Source organism: Archocentrus centrarchus, chromosome 2, assembly GCF_007364275.1.
Source record: "Archocentrus centrarchus isolate MPI-CPG fArcCen1 chromosome 2, fArcCen1, whole genome shotgun sequence".
Classification (NCBI taxonomy): Eukaryota; Metazoa; Chordata; class Actinopteri; order Cichliformes; family Cichlidae; genus Archocentrus; species Archocentrus centrarchus.
The window spans coordinates 14,989,143-15,009,811 of NC_044347.1; the positions used below are offsets into that span (position 1 = coordinate 14,989,143).

Sequence of the window (20,669 nt, forward strand, 5' to 3'; positions counted from 1 at the left end):
ATTTCTGTGACCCTTGAACAGTTATGTAAAGTTAGAAAAAGAAATAAGAATCGAGCTCAAAGTAAGAGCAGGATTCCAAGATTTCACTGGGATATTTATTTGTATTGTGTGTCCAACTCTTACATACTGGAGAACAGACCAATAAGATATAAGTTCAGATTGTTAGGGAAGTAAAAATGATCCCTTCACCAAGCTGCTTTTCACAAGCCAATTAAGTTCATTTTACTGTCGTTCAGCAGAGCGAAGAGCCCCTATTTTGAAGTAGTTCCTAGGCGATGATGGCCCCAGCACCAATCAGTGGCCATAGCTCTATAGGGAGCCTGCTGATGAGCTTTCATCAGTGCTGCTAGCCACTTGTCCCACATCTCTTTCTCTCCCTAATTATGCTGATGAATAAGTCCGTAATAGTGATATGTCCTCGACTGATGAGTCCATGCATTTGCCGTTATTGTCTTGTCTCGAGGGCGGGTGTGTCACGCATCACACAACTCAAGCTGAGTGCATTCAGGCCATCCACTCTGCTCTTTTCTATTACGATCATCTCCCTGTACTTGTCATCCTCCACCCTGCACCCACCCCCCTCAGACCCACCCATCCTCTCTAGCATTAAAAGCACTTCCTCACTCCGGTGATGGGCTGACTTGCTGAGTGTGGGGAACAGAGAAATCGAGATGATCACTCTTTCTTTTCACAGTCGGCTGCCCTCTTTTTCTTGAGTTGAACGCACACACTTGCAAACACACACAAACACGACCAGAAGCCTCATGAAAACAACACCTCTGAAACAATCAGGTAAAAGTGGGAAACTTGTCACACTGACACACAAAATCCCAATGATAAGTACTTCCTGTCCAACACCAAAGAGCATCTTGGAGATCAGTTGCATCAGGCTGACAAAGCCTCACATTTGCAGGCAGAGCTGGAGAGTTAAGCTGCGGCTTTACCTCTTAAATGCCAATTAATCACTCAGTGAGTGAGAGAGAAATACAGAGAATGCTGTGAAGCCTCTTGAGACACCCCCCCCCACACACACACACACATACACACACATATAGATCAAGTAGAATGCACTTTCTTCTACTTGCTCAGATTTTAGTTTATAAATGCAGATACTTTAAGACCATAAATTCTCAATTGCAGAGATATTTATTCATGTTTTTTGCACTTTTATGTATACGATTTGCACAGCTCTCTTCTTGGTATGCTTGGAATATGAGTGCCTTAAGCTGAGAATATGCAAGATAAGAGAACATACAGTATCTGGATATACACTAACCAGCCACACCATTAAAACCACAGAAAAGATTAAGTGATTAATGCTGATCACTTGATCACAGGGCCATGTTTTGCATTGAAATCCTGGGTCCTGGCATTCATTTGGATTTTACTATAACACATACCACCAATCTGAACTTTACTGCACATCAAGTACAACCCCTACATTAGCACTCCTCAGCAGCACCACAAAATCTAGTTCAAAACAGCTATCAAAACCCCGCAAAGACCTTAACGACTCATTTACGCTCGCCACTGTCACCATATGGCATCACAACTGCTGTGCTGCACTTTGGTGTCATTCCGGCCGGTCGTTTGTGCACTTCTCTGGCGACACGAATGTGCGATCATGTTGTACCCTTTAAAGGATAGTCCTGACCATCAGTAAAGAAGTTCCCGTGTTGCAGAGAGCAAGATTCTGCAGCAGCTTTAAAAAGATTAGACTGTGGAGAAAACTCTGAAAATAATGTCGCAGTTGCTTTTGCTTCCTTTTTCTCCTGTTGCTTCTGAATGGCGACACCTATCATTCAGCAGAATATTACAACTGCAAGCACCACTATAAGTGGTTACGAGGCTTTGGTGATGTCAAGGTTGCACACTACAACCATCACGGTGACCATAAACTAAGCTTACGGTATTAGCTTGGCCTCCAAACTCCTTGTATGTGAATCCAGTTGAGTAGTCCCTCTAGAACAGAACAAGCCTGATCCATGAAGGCCCCACTTCACTGCCAGGGTCCCAGTGGGAAACACCCCACAACATCTCCTTAGGTCCCCTGCCCATGCCACAGCAGGCCAAAGCTGTTTGTGAATCCCCCCCAAATTCTCAAATATATTTTAACACCTCAAGTGTTGGCTGTTTAAAACTTTTATGATGAAACATTAGTACGCAGTTTTTCAGCACTGACACCAAAAAAAGAGCATTTTTAACTCAGTAGAAAGAATTAGTCATGGTAAATAATATTTTGCTTTAAAAATAGGGAACTAGAGTGACTGAATGGTAAGGGTGGAATGACTGTGGTGTAGTACTGAGGGAATTAATGCTGCGTGAATTTACAGTTATTCTCATCCTTCACAAATGAAGCCTTTACTGGAGACCCAGCAGGCAAAAGCATTGTTTGAACATTTGCTTTTATCTCAGAATTATGATATGTGCGCGCGCGTGTGTGTGTATGTGTGTTGTTGTAAGAGACGTGTAAGCTCTTTGTAGTCATTTACATGCATCAGTTTCTGGTGCTCTGTTGTGGCCTGTGACACAGCGCTGACAGCTGGCATGACAGAAGGTGCCGAACTGGGGAATGAAACAAATTGCCTTCATTTTCTTAGAGTGCAACCTCTTCAGGGAACACCGATGAACATTACACAACTGCAACTGCAACAAATCTGTGACTCTGGAAAATAATGACTCACTAGAGAGACAATGAAGTAAAGTTACAGAAACAGCGAGGGAGAGAGATTGTGTTCTGTTTGCCGTACTGATTTTCAATATAACTGTTCAGTCAGAACAACTATAGTCAAAAGATGATGGTTATATCAGTTTGATGCATTTTATATTTTGTGGCCCCACCTTTGCATGCGCACGCCTGGAAAGCATAAGGCAGGGAGAGCACAAATCACTGAAAGCTGGAGATTGACAGAGCAGCAGCAAGCCCTCTACCCCTCCTATATACTACAGAGAAGTCATTACAGTATGTTAAGATGGCATGAAAAGAAGGAGCCCAGGTAGGGGTGGGTTGCAAAGTGGCTTGAAAATGCACAATGACTGTAAATTGCTAGTCACATAGGCCTAGAGACTGTCTGCAACCATCTGGCAACCACTAGTCACCACTAGTCATGAGGTAAAAATGTGTTTTCCCCTGGTTGCTTGATCCAGTCGCTATGAAATCGATTGCTAAAGTTCCAGTCATGCAATCCTAGAGACTGGCTGGCAGCACTCTGGCAACCATAAATTGGTATGGAAAAAAATGTATATCTCCTATCCAGTTGCTGGTTGCTGGAGGTTGCTGGCAGTTGCAAGATGAAACTGGCCAAAAAGAGGCATACGGTGCTGCCAACTTGTCTGCACACACTTGCCAATTATTCAGCAAGTGGTAGTGAAACAATGCAAAGTGTGACACAAACCGGAAATGGAGACTGCCTTCAAAGTAAGAACTATGCCTTCTGAAACGTGTTGGCTCCAGCTGTGGGGCACAACTTTTAATTTGAAAGTGCATGTTGTCTGTTTTTCGGTTTGTGTTGCACTTTTTCACATTTTACTGTGCTGGTGACTAAAACAATCACAAGGAGGTTTTCGATACAGCACCCTCTTTGCAACGGATTTCATCCAACAACCGGCCAGGAAATAAGCATCTTTCCCTACCAACCAGAGGTTGCCAAGGGGGTCATCGACTGCTCTCTAGGCCCAAGAGTCTCAAATGGGTCAAAGTGTATCACGGATCTGCTGGGATTGTGGCTGAGTTTGACTTCATGGCCTACCTGAACTAGCACTATGCTTATTTGGGAGACAGAATAAGCCAAAATACGGTCAGCATAAACTGACAACTGCCATCATTCTACAAAAAAAATAGGGTGAACAACAAAAATACAAAATATCCACCCACAAAATATCCTTGTTCTAAACCAACCGGCATCCACCCCAAAGCACTTTGAACTTCACACAGGAGGCTGCAAGCATATACTGCAGTGGGATCAGCAGGACCAAGGGAACAATAAAGAGTTCAGTTTTTCACTCTAGTGTAAAAATCTCTTTCATCTTATGGCTGGAATGCCCATCATATACTGCCTCCACTCCAGAAGAGAGAGAACAAAAAGATTTCCTGAACAAAAGACACACACAGTGCAATATTTGGGAATACTGAGCAAAGAGGGGATGTTTGTGTGTGCGTGAATGGCATGGTTAATTGGTGCTATGGGTGTCAGGAACTGAGTGTGCATTGATGTGTATGGACCTGGCCAATCTCACCAAAATCAAACCACTGTAATTAAAGGTGCAGATTTCTCTCCTCAGGCAATTTACAGTGAGACTTAGAAAGCCCATGATTTGAGGTAAAAACAAGACTTGACTAGAAAACAAGCAGCCGGTCCCTCAGGAAACCCTCTGTGTGTGTAGTTGTGAAGAACTCTACTGTACAGTGCCTCCAAGCATGTTTACTCTAAAGAGGAAAAAGGGAAAAAAAAAAAAGGAGCATGCTGAGAAAGTAGCTGCTTAAGTGAAAACGACTTCCCAAATCCCGTGAATAACTGTTAAGTCTCCAAACTGCAAACGAGCCGCTGGTAGATAAATGGCTGCAGATTGCTTAGATAATAGAGACAGAAACCACTGGTTTCCTTGGAGGCACACACACACACGCAGAAAAAGCGACACATCAGCAAAAGAGGCTGGGTGGTGGAAGTGGCCGAAATGAAATGAACTTTTCAAAGTGTGAAGCGGGTAAAGCGGTCGTTCTTCTCCAGTAGGGGAAACGTTTTTGCTCCCGCTGCTGCACATTTTTATAAAGGCCTGCATTATTCACACACCTAAAAAGCTGTCAAACGCTTCCGCCGCCGCATCTTATAAATGATACAATCCTTACAAGCAAATCCACAATGGCTCGGGGCCTCTGACTTGAGGAGAACTTATCTGATCTTCACGGGAAGGCGGAGGTGGGTCTCCAGAGTCCCATTTCCCCACTTCTCCATTATTAGCTCTGCCAGCCAAAGAGATATTGTGCTCGGTGACAAATGGGAGAGGAGCGCTAGGGTGCAGACAGTGCGGGGGAGGCCCCCCCCCCCAGCCTCCCCAGCCTCCCCACCTTACCCCCCAGCTGCACCTCTCCCGCCCATCTCCATCCTCCCGCCTTCTCTTCCACAATCCAGAGCGCTGCAGCCGTGTCCTCCCTGATAACCATAATTGTGTTTTAAAGCCCCTGATTAAATTTTGCAGTCTCGAATGATATTGTTTTGCGATGAATCCTTATGAAAAATGCTTCACGTTAGGAGATTATGGAAGCTGTGTAGGAGGCGGAGGCGGCAGAGATGACAATTTTTTTTCTTCTTCTTCTTCTTTTTTTTTTGAAACTTCTAAAGCTTCAATGGACGCTAAATGAATCCCTGCCATCACTCTCCTTTTCCTCCACCCACTCTTGCTCCACCCGTCTGTCACGCTCCCTCTCTGTGTTATAAACACACACAGACATAAACACTTATTTCCCCTCTCGCGCTCGCTCTTTTTTTAAAATTTTTTTATTAATTTCTCTTTCTCTTACACCCACCAGGCATACAGTTTGCACAGCCATCATGATTAACCCTAGAACACTAAAATGAGTTCTGCAACACATGGGAGAAAATCACCTGCTTTTAATGTTCTAGGGTTAAGAAAAGTTTCAGAGATGTTTCTCTCACACTTAATAAAAAAAGAAAGCTTCAAAATAAAGCTCAGTGGTTTCAGTACCGTCATAATCGAAATCTCCCTTCGAACTTTTGCAGTACCTCTACCTCTAGGGGATGCTTTTTTTTTTTTTTTAGAGGTGACACAAAATGCAATCAGGGCGAATGAGAAGCCAGTAAATTCAATAATGGAGGCAAATGAAAATGGAACTGGAGACTCTGCACTTAAGGCCGGATGGGCTCACGGCCCTAATAAGCCCTCTTCTGTCACCGGCTTCCCTGCATCTAAATTAACCAGAGGCCCTCCAATCAGCATGGGCAAACAAGAGAGTCAGCCAAACACATGAGAGGGCCGCTGAATACTAATAAAGGTAATGAATGACAGCGGTCGTCAATGGCCGACGCTGATGTGCGTGTGGCGGAGGAACTGATTTGGAAGTTTGTTAATAGCAAAAATGTAGTTCAAAAAATGCTTTAAAAAGTCAGAAACTTGCCAAAAAAAAATGTGACTTAGTTCTATATTTACTGACCCTGAGGTCAAGGAACTCACTCATCAAATAAATTGCCAGCTTCACCGTACAAACAACCCCAGAATTGCAGCCCTGTGTTGTTTTTCCTCCAACACCAGCGATAGGTCGTTTTACAGTGGATTTAACCCGACAGTCAGTCCACTTTCTGCTCTATTACCGTGCTGGAAATGGTGTTTTGGTACAATTGTCCAAGATAAGAACATCAAACTTAAATTTAGAGGGCACTAAGAATGGACCATAGGGGAGCCATGAAGACAGTAAAACTGCTGTGCGGCTGAGCTCATAACTTGAAATGTGGTCTATTATTAAATGTCCACTCTTGAGTCAGGGTGCCAAAAAAGAAAAGTTCCCCCTTAGAGGGGAAAAATGTGCACAAGCATGCACACACACTCTGCCAGCCTGATGTGCATTTTGTAATTCAGATTAGACTCATTACATATTTCCATGGCACAGAATGCTTAAGAAGTGTTAAAAACAGAACTAACCTTCTGCATTAAAACTGACAGTTACAATGGGCTAAATGGGCAATTTGTCATTTTCTGGCACAGAGCTGCAGCACTCATCCCTCTACTTGGGTAATTTAGGACACACACACACACACACACACACACACACACACACACACACACACACACACACACACACACACACACACACACACACACACACACACACACACACACACACACACACACACATTAGCAAATCAGCTATGACCAGTAAATTACCTCCATCTGGTTCTACTGTATATTTAGTGTGAGGTACTGTGAGCCAGTTATGCAGGATACCTCCTTCCCCCCTGATTCTACCTTTGGATTATGTGGCCTCTTCAGCAGATGCAAAGACAATCATTGGCCACGCTTGACACTCTATTGGATTCATTCTTTTGGGGAATCTCAAGAGGGGAGACTTAAAAAATAGTGGACCCAAAAAATGTCATTAAGACACAATGTCAAAGGGAACAGATGCCCCGGGAGAGAATGCAGAAAGGAAATTGCACCCACACACAAACACACAACCGCCATTCTTTTATATATTTATTTTTCTCCAAGTGCCCAAAGCATGCAAATGTATTGCAATGTCAAAAGGGTAGCATGAGGCTTGTGGGTAAGACAAACAATTAGGTGTTTTGAATGTAATTGCTGTCAGAGACAGGATACAGCCTCATTTTGTCTTTAAGAATGCTTAAAAAACAGAACCAAAACAAACAGTATACCCAGCCACTGGACAAAATATCGTTCTGACACAGCAGCAATGTCAAGTAACGTCCTGTGTCACATCGGTGGGCATGCTGAGTTGTTCCTCTCTCTCTCTCTCTTAAGAAATGAAACGATGCTCACATCTCTTGCTTCAGATCATTTAAAATGTGAACACAAGACTCTGGTCACAAGTAATTCTAATCTCCCGAAAAATTAATTCAGCTCTAATGAGCAAGTTTGATGAAGTCACGGTTATTTGGTTTGATTAGGTCGGATTTCCAAGAACGGCCGGCTGAAAATGCTGACTCATTCGGGCTCGCCACACACCAATTTCACTCTGAGTAGGAGTGGTTTGAGTTTAAGTAAAATTTAGCAGGAAATTATTGATGTTCTGACAAAGGAGAATGCTGGGAACAATTACTGTAATTATTTAAAGCAGTTTTGTTAACTCACTGACTTTGTGAAAGTGTTTAATTTTGTTATGGGTCACCTTTTTTTTTTTTTTTTTGCATTATTGTCTTTATTTCTAATTTGTATAACTGCAGTACATTCATTAACATGACTTTATTGGGAAAATATTTCAGCAGCCATTTTTCAAACAGTGCCATTAAAGGCTTAAAAAAAATGATTGTCTTCTCATTCACAGGTTTGTCAGACGTGTTACTGTAATCACATGACGTTTTCTAGTAATACAATAAAGTAGCACATCCCTGTACTAAATTCAGTCAAAACACTATAGTTGCAAATATGTTGTTATTTACTGGTTTTCAACTTTACTTTGTGTCATTGGCTTAAAAGAAGACATTCAATGAAAAATTGTATGTGTCCCCTCATTAGGGATTGATGCACACGTGTGGGACCCTAGCCAAAGGTTCAACTCGTTAACTGGTAATTATGTCACAATGCATTTCAGGCCATGTAATACAAAATTAATGCAATGAGTCATGTAACAAATTGCTTTTACAGGAGAGTAATTAAGTAACGTATCGCATACATTACTAAAAACCCCAATATTGGTTGTGTTCACTAACTTTTCATGCCTGCTTTGCTCTAATTTCAAATGTTTGGCCCTCTGATGCTCATCCTAACCTAGAATATTTAGGCTGAAATGTAATATCTCCAAATGTAAAGAGTTTAGCTATTTCTAAGAGATCATTTTAAATGCCCCAAATACAGCCAGTTAATTTTAGAGACGCTCATAAGTTGCCTTTTGCTGTTGGTGATTGCACATGACAATAGTAAGACATGCCTGACTTCAAACCAACTGCATATAGACACCGATTCAGGCTGCCTTGGTATCAGATATAAATACACTAGAAATGTCAAAGTATTTGAACCCAATTCACAAGCTTTTCCAAAACATAAAACAACACCTTTTGTGCAAAAATGCAAACATTGTGCCTAAACATAATTTAGCAGTTTTGCTGAGTAAACCTAACCAGATAGTGAGTAAAAGTGAAACTGATACACAATGTCCCAAACAGGAATCCAAACTTTCTCAATCCAAACGTGGTCAATGTTTTGTGAACTTGTGGTCCCCTGGATGAGAAACTAACTACTAACTAAGGTCTCCGTCACAAAGGCCTGCAGAGTGTTTGGTGACCCCCTGGCAATGTCACTAGTGAAAAATATGTATTCCCCAACTGGATGACGAGGGGTTGTCGGAGGTTGGAGGATGTTGGAAGATGTCAGAAGCTGAAATTGGTTGCAAAGAGAGCGCTGCACCAAAAACCCTTTTGTAGTAGCAGATTGCCACAGTTGCGCATAGTTTGTATGGAAGATGCTGACTTGTCTACAAACACTCGCCACCTATTTGCTGAGCTGAAGTGAAACTTGGAAAAAGTGTGATGCAAACTGGAAATGGAGAACCATCATCTTCAAAGTAAAAGTAGTGCCTCACTGCTGCAACCAACACATATCGAAAGGCGCAACTTTTACTTTGAAGGCGAACATCTCCGTCTCCAATTTGTGTTGCACTCTTTGCAGTTTCACTACTATTCAGAGAGTAGTTGGAAAGTGTTTGCACACAAGTTGGCATCTTCCATACAAACAGCAGGCAACTACAGCAGTGCATACAAGTGACCAAGGCATTCAGTGCATCACTGTATACCTCTTTGCAAGCAATTTCACTCAGCAACATCCACCAGCCTCCAGCAAGTGTTTAGGGCCGTAAACAATCTCCCGCAACCACTTGTCAACCTGTAAAGGAATACACTTTTTTTCTGAGCGACCTATGGTTACTAGTGGGTCACTGATTAGTCTCTAGGCCTGAGTGACTTGGGCTTCAGCGGTCGAATTCACAGTGACTGCCAGCAGCCACTCACTAACCATTGGGAAATACTCTTTATTTCTCTAGTGACCAGGCAGTTGCTGGAGCCTAAACTAATGTCACCTCAACTGCCTCTCAATCCAAACTTTTTCACTGTTTAAAAAAAGTTAGCTCGTAGGCATCGGATACTGCTATGGCCGGTGTCGCAACGTACCACTGCTGAAGGATGCTTTCAGTGTATCCCTGTGAGACCTGCAGCTTCTAACAAGAAGGCAGTATTTGACACCCAGTATGGTGGCACATTAAGCCATCCATGCTCTGCTTTCATGTTAGCAAGCTACAACTCACATGAAAAATCTGCACTGACTACAGTCATTGGAAACTTCTGTAGGCACCACCTGTAGCTTTGAAAGCCCTTTGGGTAACTAACTTCCCAGTCTCTGATGTGCTGAGCTTGGTGCATGCTTCCAGGGAGTGATGAGTCATTCTGTTTATCCTCGCTGATCTTGACATATCAATGTCATCATTGCCAGAGTTGCTATCAGGCCTGTTGACTTATGACTAATAAACTTACTAGCTTCTCCACAGTCGATCACAAGAGGGCATTTGGTACACAGTAGGATTGGGGGAGGTTCAGAAGCAGGTTTTTCTTTGGTAATGTTATATGGTACTATAGTGTAAATTCCTTCTTGTTCTCTGGAGGGTCTTTCAGGTGTGTGGGTAACTCAGTTAGCCACGGTCAGCTAACACTGACCTATAAAGCACAGTGTGTCAGCCAGTGGAAGTGAAACCTAACATCAAAGAACAGGGCACGGAGAAGCAGGGATACTGCCCTGGGGGACTATTACCACTCCATTAGAGATCATTTTGCCATCCTTCCAGACATGCCACAGCTAATAATGTGGACAACCCTGAATTCTCTTGGGTATTCCTGTCAATGAACTTGGGAAAAAAGAAAGAAAAAAAACATTAATAAAACTGAACACAGTCACAGCTACTTCTGGGCCAAGCAAGTTAAATGATGGAAAATAGGAAGTGACGATTAAACCGTACATATCAACCTGTTGTGTGTCACAATTACACACAACAAAAGCCCCCAGAAATATCCAGAAAACATGATTTCCAATGTGACTTTGCACGAAAGTTCATATCTAAGAAACGCCTGTGTGGATTCATGGGTTGCATTACATTACATTACGTAACGCTGAGTGGTTTTTTTTGTTTTCAAAAAGGAATGCTGGTGCTTTGGTGTTTCAACACTCCAAAAAGAGGGATAAAGATGAAAGAAAGAAAAAAAGCAAAACTTTATTTCACAAGCAGACTGAAGGGCTCTCTTGCTTTGCAGATCCACGACTGCAGCATTTTCTGGGGTACCAAAGCAGCGTTTGAAGCTGGGAGATATGTTTTAATCATTTGGCGCCTTAATGATGACACTGGATTCATTATTAATGGGCCCCATCCCTCTATTCTCCCTCTTCCTCATAACAGTCCGGAGTGAGAGCGGGTATTAGCATTAGCTTTTGCTCTATTTGATCTTTCGGTAATTACACCACTTTTTGGAGATCACACCACAAGCTTTATGTTAAATAAAAAGGCCTTGGAAGATTTTTTTTTTTTTCCCTATACAAATTCCAAACGCAATTATCATGGTTGCTTTTTTACCCCCATATTTATTTTAGGGCTTTTTTTCCCCACAAAAGGGAATGTTGCCCGAAACTGGCAGTGGAATGGAAAAGATACAGCCAGGCAAAGTGCCTAACATTCATTGTGTACAAACATATCTTCCTCAAGTGCCAGATTTTTAGATGAACATAAGGTGGGAAAAAGTTAAAAATGGAGGCAAGCATGGAAAAATAAAAGGCAACACGAGTCAGCTGTCTTAATGTGAGTTGCAGTGCTGCAGGATTTTTCTTTTTAGGTCTATGGCCTTTAAAAAGAATAAGAAGAGGATATAATATCTTTGATGTGCAGGATCTTTATACTCTCCACTGTGGGGATTTACTGTATAGATCAAATTCAGCTTTTATTATTCTTCTAAAACTTAAGAATAAGAAGTTTGCTAATTCTCAGTAGCTGAGAAATAGCCAACTTGCAAAGAGGCTATTTTGCATGTCTCATTCATAGAAATTGTAACTATACAATACCTTACTTTAGCTACATAAAAATTGGCTTAATATTAATGTAATGCACACATAACTTATATGCCTTATGTTTGTGCCATTGTCACAACTGCTGCCATCTCACATAAATGTACAAGGTATCCACGGTCATCAGTACAGTGCTGCACAAAGGCTTTATGGGACTCTGTATGTGACAAACTGGTCTGGTCTGTCTTAAGTGTTATATTTCAGTTTGCAGGGTTATATCCTCAGTCACACAGGCCTAATAACTGATCGGCGACACCCTGGCAGCCATGATTGCCAAGGCAAGATGTGTCTTTCACAACTGGTTGGCGAGTGATTGCTGGAGGTTGATAGCTGTCACTGGGAAATCGGTGTCTAAAGCCCCAGTCACTCGGGTCTAGAGTGGTCAGTGACTTCTTGGCAAACATAGTTTTCTATGGCTGGCTGGAAGTTGCTGGAAGTCGCTAGGTGAAAGTGGCCACAAAGAGTTACAGTATAAAGTACTACACCATAAACCTCCTTGTGATTGCTTTGGTCGCTAGCAGATTCCCTGTTTGCATGGAAGACACCTACCTGTCTGCAAACACTTGCCAACTACTTGCTGAGCAGTAGTGAAACTGTCAAAAGTTTGATGCAGACTGGAAAACAGAGACTATTCGCCTTCAAAGTAAAAGTTGCACCTCTTGAAAAATGTTGGCTGCAGCAGTAAGGCACAACTTTTAACTTAAAGGTGAACTCTCATCTTTTCCGGGCTGTGTCAAACTTTTTCAAGTTTTACAAAGACTGGGCTAGTAGTTAGTTAGTATTTGTAGACAAGTTGGCATCTTCTGTGGCATCTGCTACCGACCAAAGCAATCACAAGGAGGTCTTTGCTACGCCAAGCAACAACCAGCAACCTCCAGCAACCGCTCGCCAACTGATCACGGAATGAAAAATTTTCGGTAATGACTGGAAGCTGCCAAGGGTTTACCACCTGGTCTGTAAGGTGAAGAAGGGACGTGTGCTATTTACAGATATATATTAGACTAATTCAAGGAGCCAGCATGCAAAACAAAGGCAAACACGGGAATTATAGGGAGATGAAATCATGGTTTCCTCCAGGTACTCCGGTTTCCTCCCACAGTCCAAAGACATGCAGTTACTGGGGTTAGGTTAATTGGTTACTCTAAATTGCCCATAGGTGTGAATGTAAGTGTGAATTGCTGTCTGTTTCTCTGTGTTGGCCCTGCTACAGGCTGACGAGCTGTACAGGGTGTACCCTGCGTCTGCCCTATGTCAGCTGAGATAGGCTCCAGCTCCCCCGCAACCCTGAACAGGATAAGTGGAAGAGAATGGATGGATGGATGAAATAATGGCCTGATAAACATCATGGAGAGGGATAATAAGGTGCAGGTGAACTAAATCAAGATGATAATGGAAGGAAATCAAAGGGAGAAGTAAACTAACAGAAAACCACATGAGGTAAATAACTTGCAAAATACCAGGAACCATCTGGAAGAGGGATAAGAAACAACTTATGCAGACATAGGCGAAGATGGAGACATAACTAAAAAGACTTGGAAAAGAAAACCAAAGCAAAAAAAGAGCAACAGAAACCAAGGATCATTACCAAGGCCATAACTAGGGGGTGAAAGTAAAAAGCAAATTAAAAAATAAAAGCATAAGGAGCAGGTCCACACAAAGTCCCCAAATAGGATACAAACGGCCTTCCACCTGACAAACTTGGATCTTTCTCCACCAGCACTCCTTGAACTTCTCAGTGCACACTTGCTTGTTCTCTAGGAGAGAAACACAATCTCACAATGTCCACTGCTGTCACCACTGGAGCATCAAGGCATATATACCAAAGGGTCACTTTATTAGTATCTGAGTTCTTGGGATGAGGATGCAAGTATCTGCGCTGATATTGGTGTGATCTGATCATTGCCTCATTTGCTCCTATCAGCACACAAATCTCCTCAGACATGGAGAAAACTCACCATCTGCTCTGCTGTTTTAGCTGAGCAGAGTGGCTGTGAAAATGAAAAACTACTTAGAATGCCTGTGACCTGGTAAATCAATAGTCATGCTCTAAAAATGAAGATGCACATGGGGTTAATTATAATGAAGTCTGTTAATCAATTCATCTCAGCAGTAACTGCTGTTGGTAATTTGGCCTAAATGCATTCAAAATGCACACAAAAATGCTGCAATTAGTGAGACAGCAGCAGAAAATTATTAGTTTTAAATTAGGGGATCCTTGGGATGTTGCCAGGTTGTGGAAACATGACAGTGTCACTATTGCCCCAGTGAGCCTTAAGGAAAGTGGGTGATAAAGGAAGAGAGGCTGTCAGAAAAAGAACAGGGGGATGGCACAAACTGGTGCTTTGCTTTCTGCACACGGGCAAAGGGGGCATTGCTGCCAGATGGGAAGTTGGAGTCGGAGCTCTCTTTGGGGCATGCTGAGCCATTTGGCTTCTATCCAAATTTCACAGAGTAGGGGAAAAAAATGGAGGAAGAAGGGAAAAAAAGCTCACAAACAAAGCAAAAGTTAAGCAAAGAAAGAAGCGGAAACTGGATCTGAGAAGCATTTCGCACGCAGCACTTCATCAGCTCGGATGCTTACGATGCCCACTGCTCCTCTGCATGGGGTAATTAGCACTGCAGTGTGTAGCGAGCCGTGTTGTATGTACGCACTCAGCGCTTGTGACTTTGTGTGTTGTATACCAGCTCAGAAGGGGCTTGAGGAGCACAGGGCGAAGCTGAACAAGCCAGTATCAGAGGAGTTCCTTTAACACAGATTACTCTATATCCCTGCTTCCATGAAGACTGCACAGCTGTATGCATACTGACTCTGCAGCCAAATTGAATTTCATGCTTTCTGCGGACACCTACTGTGTACTAAATCCAGATTAAGGATAAAGTAGCTGAGAAACTATTGTTTAATGTATTGTGTGCAGCAAGAAACGCTGAATATATTCTCCCTGGCCATGCATACATGCCTTCTAGATATGGCGGAAGTGGTGTGGGCTAGAACATGAATTGCAAATGAATACATTTTATCATACATGAATCTAAGCAAATGTGCATGGTATCTTCCTCATCATGAGGAAAGGAGAATAATCTGCTGGCCTAACTGTCAGCTTAAAAGAGAGAGATACTGCATTTCTCAATTTTCCCAGGGAGAGGTGTGGAGGGAATCAAGAGGAACAGCACTGATCCATATGCATGCCTGGATCTGGCTTAATTGCAGCACCAGGGTGTGCTGGGATCAGATGGTATGGACTAAAGTCTAGCGATGTGAGGCACCCATCCTGATTATGTGCTGAAACGGGGCATGTGAGGAGTGCCAGGCAGACGGGCAGGGAACCTGTGGTAAATTCTGCCTCTGTGGATTAACACAATCACCAAAACTTTAAACAAAACAAAAAAAAAAAAAAAGAGAGAAATTTGGAGGTGTGCATTATGCATTGTGGGCATAAATAATGCAAGGAAAAGCTTCTTGCACTCACTATGGAAACCACAATTTCTTTTCCACCGTCAACATCCCCAAACTACTGGACCAACTGGTCATTCTATAACATAAAATGGCAGAGAAATACTGGGCAGTAATTGCATCATTGTCTAATTCCTGCAAGCTTATGAAGCACACTGATCACGCAATTCTTTTCACTGCAGGGGCAAGAAAACACCTCAGAGTACAGGTGAACCCACTTGAGCTGTTTAATGTCAGGGGGGGACTTAATCAGAGCCCCAGCTGGCCAATAAGATGGCATTTTCTGTTCTGTGATCCATTCAGTCTATGTTATTTGCAGTGCTGGAACAGAAAAGAGAAATATGTTGCCCATCATGAGTCATTTGGGGACAAAGTGCTCTTAGGGCTTACTTCCTTTGTAGGGGTGGTCGCAATGGAAGGCACCCTACCGGTTTACTGGCTTAGAATGTCAGTGTGCCCTCTCTCAGGGGTCCTTTATCACAGTGTTCCAACTCCATAAAACACTGCGTATTAAACTAAATCTGTCATGTGTTCAATATGGACCATTGTATGATCATCAATCATAAAAAAACACTGCTGCAAAGTCAATGGCATAAGAACCCACTATAAATTTCTGCCGAACAACATCCTCAACGCCAGCGGTGATGTATGGACTTCCAGCATTTTACTGCTCCTGCTCAACCTTCTTTCCCAAAACTTAACAAAGGACTGGAAGACACGTGACTTCTGTTTTACACCAAGCTTAATTTGGTTCGTCTGTGAAGCGTCGGACATAGAATTGCCTGGAGCAGGAATGCAGGAGAGATGTGGGATAAATTGCAATACCCACAGGAGAGCAGGATAAAGTAGGCAGATCGATGCCAGAGAAGAAACCTCAGGCAAAATACAACAAAGTGGGATCTAGCAGAAGCACCCTGGTGGCTTGGCCAGTTTGATACCTTTCCCTTTTTGTATGTTTTGGCAATCTTCTCTACAAAAAAATAAAAATAAAAAAACAACCTTAAATGTGTTACAATTAGCAGTATGTTCAATGATCTTCTATTATTAATTCATTTGATTCAAACGAATCGCTTCTGATACCTGAGTTTGAAAAACACTCGTCAGTCATTGGCGGATTCTCATGCATTTGTTTTTGTGCTTTGGCTGTGCTTTAGAGGACATACGTGTTGGACGTGATTTTTTCCCACTGGCCATGGTATAATACTCAAAAAGATTTTGCTCCATTCGTGCTGGAAGAACAAGGATTGCATCCTGTTTTGGTGCCATAAAGAAATCCAAAAAATTTCTTCCAAAATCCAACGAGATTAAAGACAAAGAAGATGCTGTCTACAGACTCAAAAAGGCTTCATGCTCTGTCCTTTGTGGTCTTTTCTACAAACAGTTAATAAACTTGTCCCGTTTAGTAAGCTATAAAATGGAGTGATACTATTTGAAACAAAGTACTGTAAAAGAGACTTAGACAAACAAAGGCAAGGCTTAACTGACATCTTTCATTTCCAAGCAATTTTATTAACTGTCGTTTACTGGCTCAATATTTCTGATGTGGTAAAAGACAGCTTTTCTTTTTTTTTTTCCTGTATCTGACAGTGGGACAGTTATTCTGTTGCTTGAGTTTCACGTACCATGAAGAATGAGATGAATGGGATTCCATTTTTCATTTAATTCGGCTTCAGAACTGTTATTTTCTTTTCATTCAATGTCCTTAAACCCCTTTTTGGACATATAAATGTTTACTGAAATTTTGAGCTGCCTCTTATTTCTTTATATTGTGCAGGAAAATGGGAAATGCTGCAATTTACTGAAGCAGGTGCAACCATACATGGAAATACAGCAACGTGGAAATACAGCAAAAAAGGCAAAGACAACATTTGTACAATTCTAACGAGGCTGAAAGTCAATATTTGGTGTGACCACCTTTATTCTTCAACACAGCCTGAACTCTCTCAGTCATTACTTTAAGTAGTCTTTAGGAATAGTTCTCCAGGCTTCTTGAGTTCCTTGGTCTTCATGATGCTCTCTGCGCTTTGAACAGAACCCTGAGACTATCACAGAGCAGGTGCATTTATACGGAGACTTGATTACACACAGGTAGATTCTATTTATCATCATCAGTCATTTGGGACAACATTGGATCATTCAGAGATCCTCACTGAACTTCTGGAGTGAGTTTGCTGCACTGAAAGTAAAGGGGCCGAATAATTTTGCACGCCCCACTTTTCAGTTTTTTATTTGTTAAAAAAGTTTGACACATCCAATAAATTTCATTCCACTTCACGATTGTGTCCCACTTGTTGTTGATTATATTTTATATCTTTATGTTTGAAGCCTGAAATGTGGCAAAAGGTTGAAAAGTTCAAGGGGGCCGAATACTTTCGCAAGGCACTGTATGCAGGCAGTTCCTGGAGGATAAAGGAATGGATACCACTGACAGGCCCCCACGATCACCTGACCTAAATCCAATAGAGCACCTCTGGGACATTATTGGCCTATCTGGCACCACCAGGTTGCACCTCCTACTGTCCAGGAGCACAATGATGCCCTGGTCCAGATCTGGGAGGAGATCCCTCAGGACACTATCCGTTGTCTCATTAGGAGAATACCCCAACTATTTTGAGTTACTGCTTTTTGAGTTTCCACAGCTCAGTGTTGCCCTGGTGTAGTTTAATTCAATTCAACTCACTCTTACTTGTATAGCACCAAATCACAGCAACAGTCATCTCAAGGTGCTTTTTTTTTTTTTTTTTTTTTTTTTTTACTGTAAAGACCCTAAAGTAGAACAGAGAAACCCCCAATAATCAACCGACCCCCTATGAGCAAGCACTTGGCAACTGTGGGAAGGAAAAACTCCCTTTAGGTAGAACCCTTCAGCAGAATCAGACTCGGGGGGGGGGGGGGGGGGGGGGGGGGGGGGGGGGGGGGACAAAAGACACACTGTGGAAGAGAGCCACAGATTAATAAAAACTGGTGATTAAATGCCAAGTGGGGTATAAACACATATCAAGTGAATGCACTCCAGCGAACACACTCAGTGCATCATGGGACCCCCCCCAGCAGCCTAGGCCTATTTCAGCATAACTGAGGGAGGGTTCAGGGTCACCTGATCCAGCCCTAACTATAAGCTTGATCACAAAGGAAAGTTTTAAACTTTATCTTAAAAATAGAGAGGGTGTCTATCCCCCGAATCCAAACTGGGAGCTGGTTCCACAAAAAAGGGGCCTGAAAGCTGAAGGCTCCCTACTCACTACTTTTAAATACCCTTGGATCTGGGAAGAGATCCCCCAGGACACCATCCATCATCTCATAAGGAGCATGCCCCAACACTGTCAGGCATACATGCAACCAGGTGGGGGCTATACAAACTACTACGTTCCATTTTGAGACTGCAATGAAATTTTGGCACAATGGACCAGCCTGCTGCATCATTGTTTCACTGTGATTTTCAGGCTGTCTTTGAACTCAACCCTCAGTAGGTTGATCATTTTCATTTCCATCAAACGATGTGGCCTCCATTCATTCCTAACACATTACCCAGTCTATATCAGTGTAGATATTCAGCATGATTTTTTTTCCCATTGAGATCTGATGTGTTTTCAAAGTGTTTTTTTTTTATTTTTTTGAGCAGTGTATTTTGCTTTGCAGTTTTACATGACAAATGATGCATTCAGTAATAACAGCCATTACTCTGGATGTTTCAGCATCCACCATTTCAGCAACCTGGCGAAAAGTAACGGCGGTTTCCTGGTAAAACAAGATGGTTCCCTGGCAGCGCAATTGGGTTGCACTAAGCACCAATAGAAACACAAATGTGTCACCAATTTATAGCCACTGTTTTATAACGATATGCTAAAGCAAAAACTGGCCTAATGCCTGTTTAAGATGTCCATCTCATACAGTCTTGGACATCATCTTCATTTCTTGGAACACTCTGTTTTTCTTCCTGACCTTCATCTTATTTCACACTTTCTCTCTGTGTACCATCTTCCCTGCAGTTCCCCAAAGTACAGCATCAAATTATGCTGTAAAAGAGAAGACGTGACCCCCCCAGACTCTACTGCTTCTCCTAAGATTGTATGTGACAGTTGTCCATCAGCCAGAGCTTCTCCTGAGGCATCTTGTGTTTCTTCCTCTGAGGGATAGTAGTGCTGGAGCCAAGCTGGCAGATAAAGGCAGCATCTGACTCCCCAACATGCAGGGAAAAAAACTAACCTTTTAGCAGCCATGCTGCCATTAAAGCTGTGAACATCACATGCCTCATACACATAATGAGAAAATTGAGTGACTGGGGGTTGTACGTAATTCAGCAGGAAGACAGTAAAGCAGGTGCAGAAAAAACACGATTTCAAAAGCATGTAATACAACATTGTATTTGGTTCTGTTATTCTGACTGGAGATGGAAGGTCGCCCTACCACTGGGTCACATCAAAATGGCAAAGATTAACCGAAGCTGAGGTCACGACTCAAGGATCGGATACCAAGATAAATTTAGCGCAGACAAAAGCTACCCTTTACAAATGCAATCCACTTTAGCTCATGTACTCTCACATGACAGAAACAAGAGGGGGAAAAGGAACAGCTGCTGCGTAAAACATGGTGCAATCACTTCCAAAAACTTAGTACATGAAAGAAGCCCATTTTGGGGTGTGTAAACAAAATTGTAATTACCAGGAAAATAGGACTTTTCGCAGACATTTGATCTCTGTATATGGCAACACTGAAGATTAATTTGCCAGCACAGCAGATGCATAGCAAAAGTTGAGCTCTAATTTGTGACTTAATTAAAAAGGCCCTGTTGAAACTGTATCTGTGGGTGTAAAAACAAGTCAAAGCAGAGCATTTGTACTGTCAAAAGTGGCAAAGATTTATAGGGCGCTGGAAAATGTTTGCATAATTCCCAAAAAGATGCTAGTATTTATTTTATGAGGAAGTTTAAATTGCTAAAATTTCATTTTTTTAAAAAACAAATTATTGTATTTACAGTTATGAAAATAGATTTACTTTGGTTGCCTTATTTATTTATTTACTACTGATTTGTTCTTTTACTTTTTGCTTCATTCACCCTCTAAGGATGGAAACAGCTAAAGTGAAGAGGATTTTACATGGATATGTTGAACCAAGCATACCATTTAAAATGCATTTCACTCATTCTGACCTGTGAGGTTGCGTAATCCCAGCTGCCTTAGGCCATACAAACCGTCCCGTCTATAGTTGAGGAAGATGGCCAGAGCGTACCGACCCTCATACAGTTTGGTGCCTCGGATGATCCGCAGGTTCTCCAGTGGCAGGTAGTCGAACTGATTGAGTGCAACCAGCACGTAACCAGTCACCTCTTTGATAGACTGTATGCAGGGGGAAAAAAAAAAGAATATTAAATGATAAGTAAATGAAAGAACAACTGAGTCCAGTGAACACTGTGGTGATTTGGCAGCATTTTTTT

At 42.2% G+C, this 20,669-nt stretch overlaps 1 protein-coding gene across 1 annotated transcript in view; it reads right to left on the minus strand.

Annotated features, from left to right (window-relative positions):
• The window catches only part of LOC115795711 (receptor tyrosine-protein kinase erbB-4-like), a 356,000-nt gene that overhangs the window by 121,221 nt on the left and 214,110 nt on the right, over window positions 1–20,669 (minus strand). Inside the window, exon 3 of the mRNA XM_030751753.1 lies at window positions 20,385–20,571. Within this exon, the coding sequence (XP_030607613.1) occupies window positions 20,385–20,571 (187 nt within the window). The remainder of the gene's footprint in view (window positions 1–20,384; window positions 20,572–20,669) is intronic.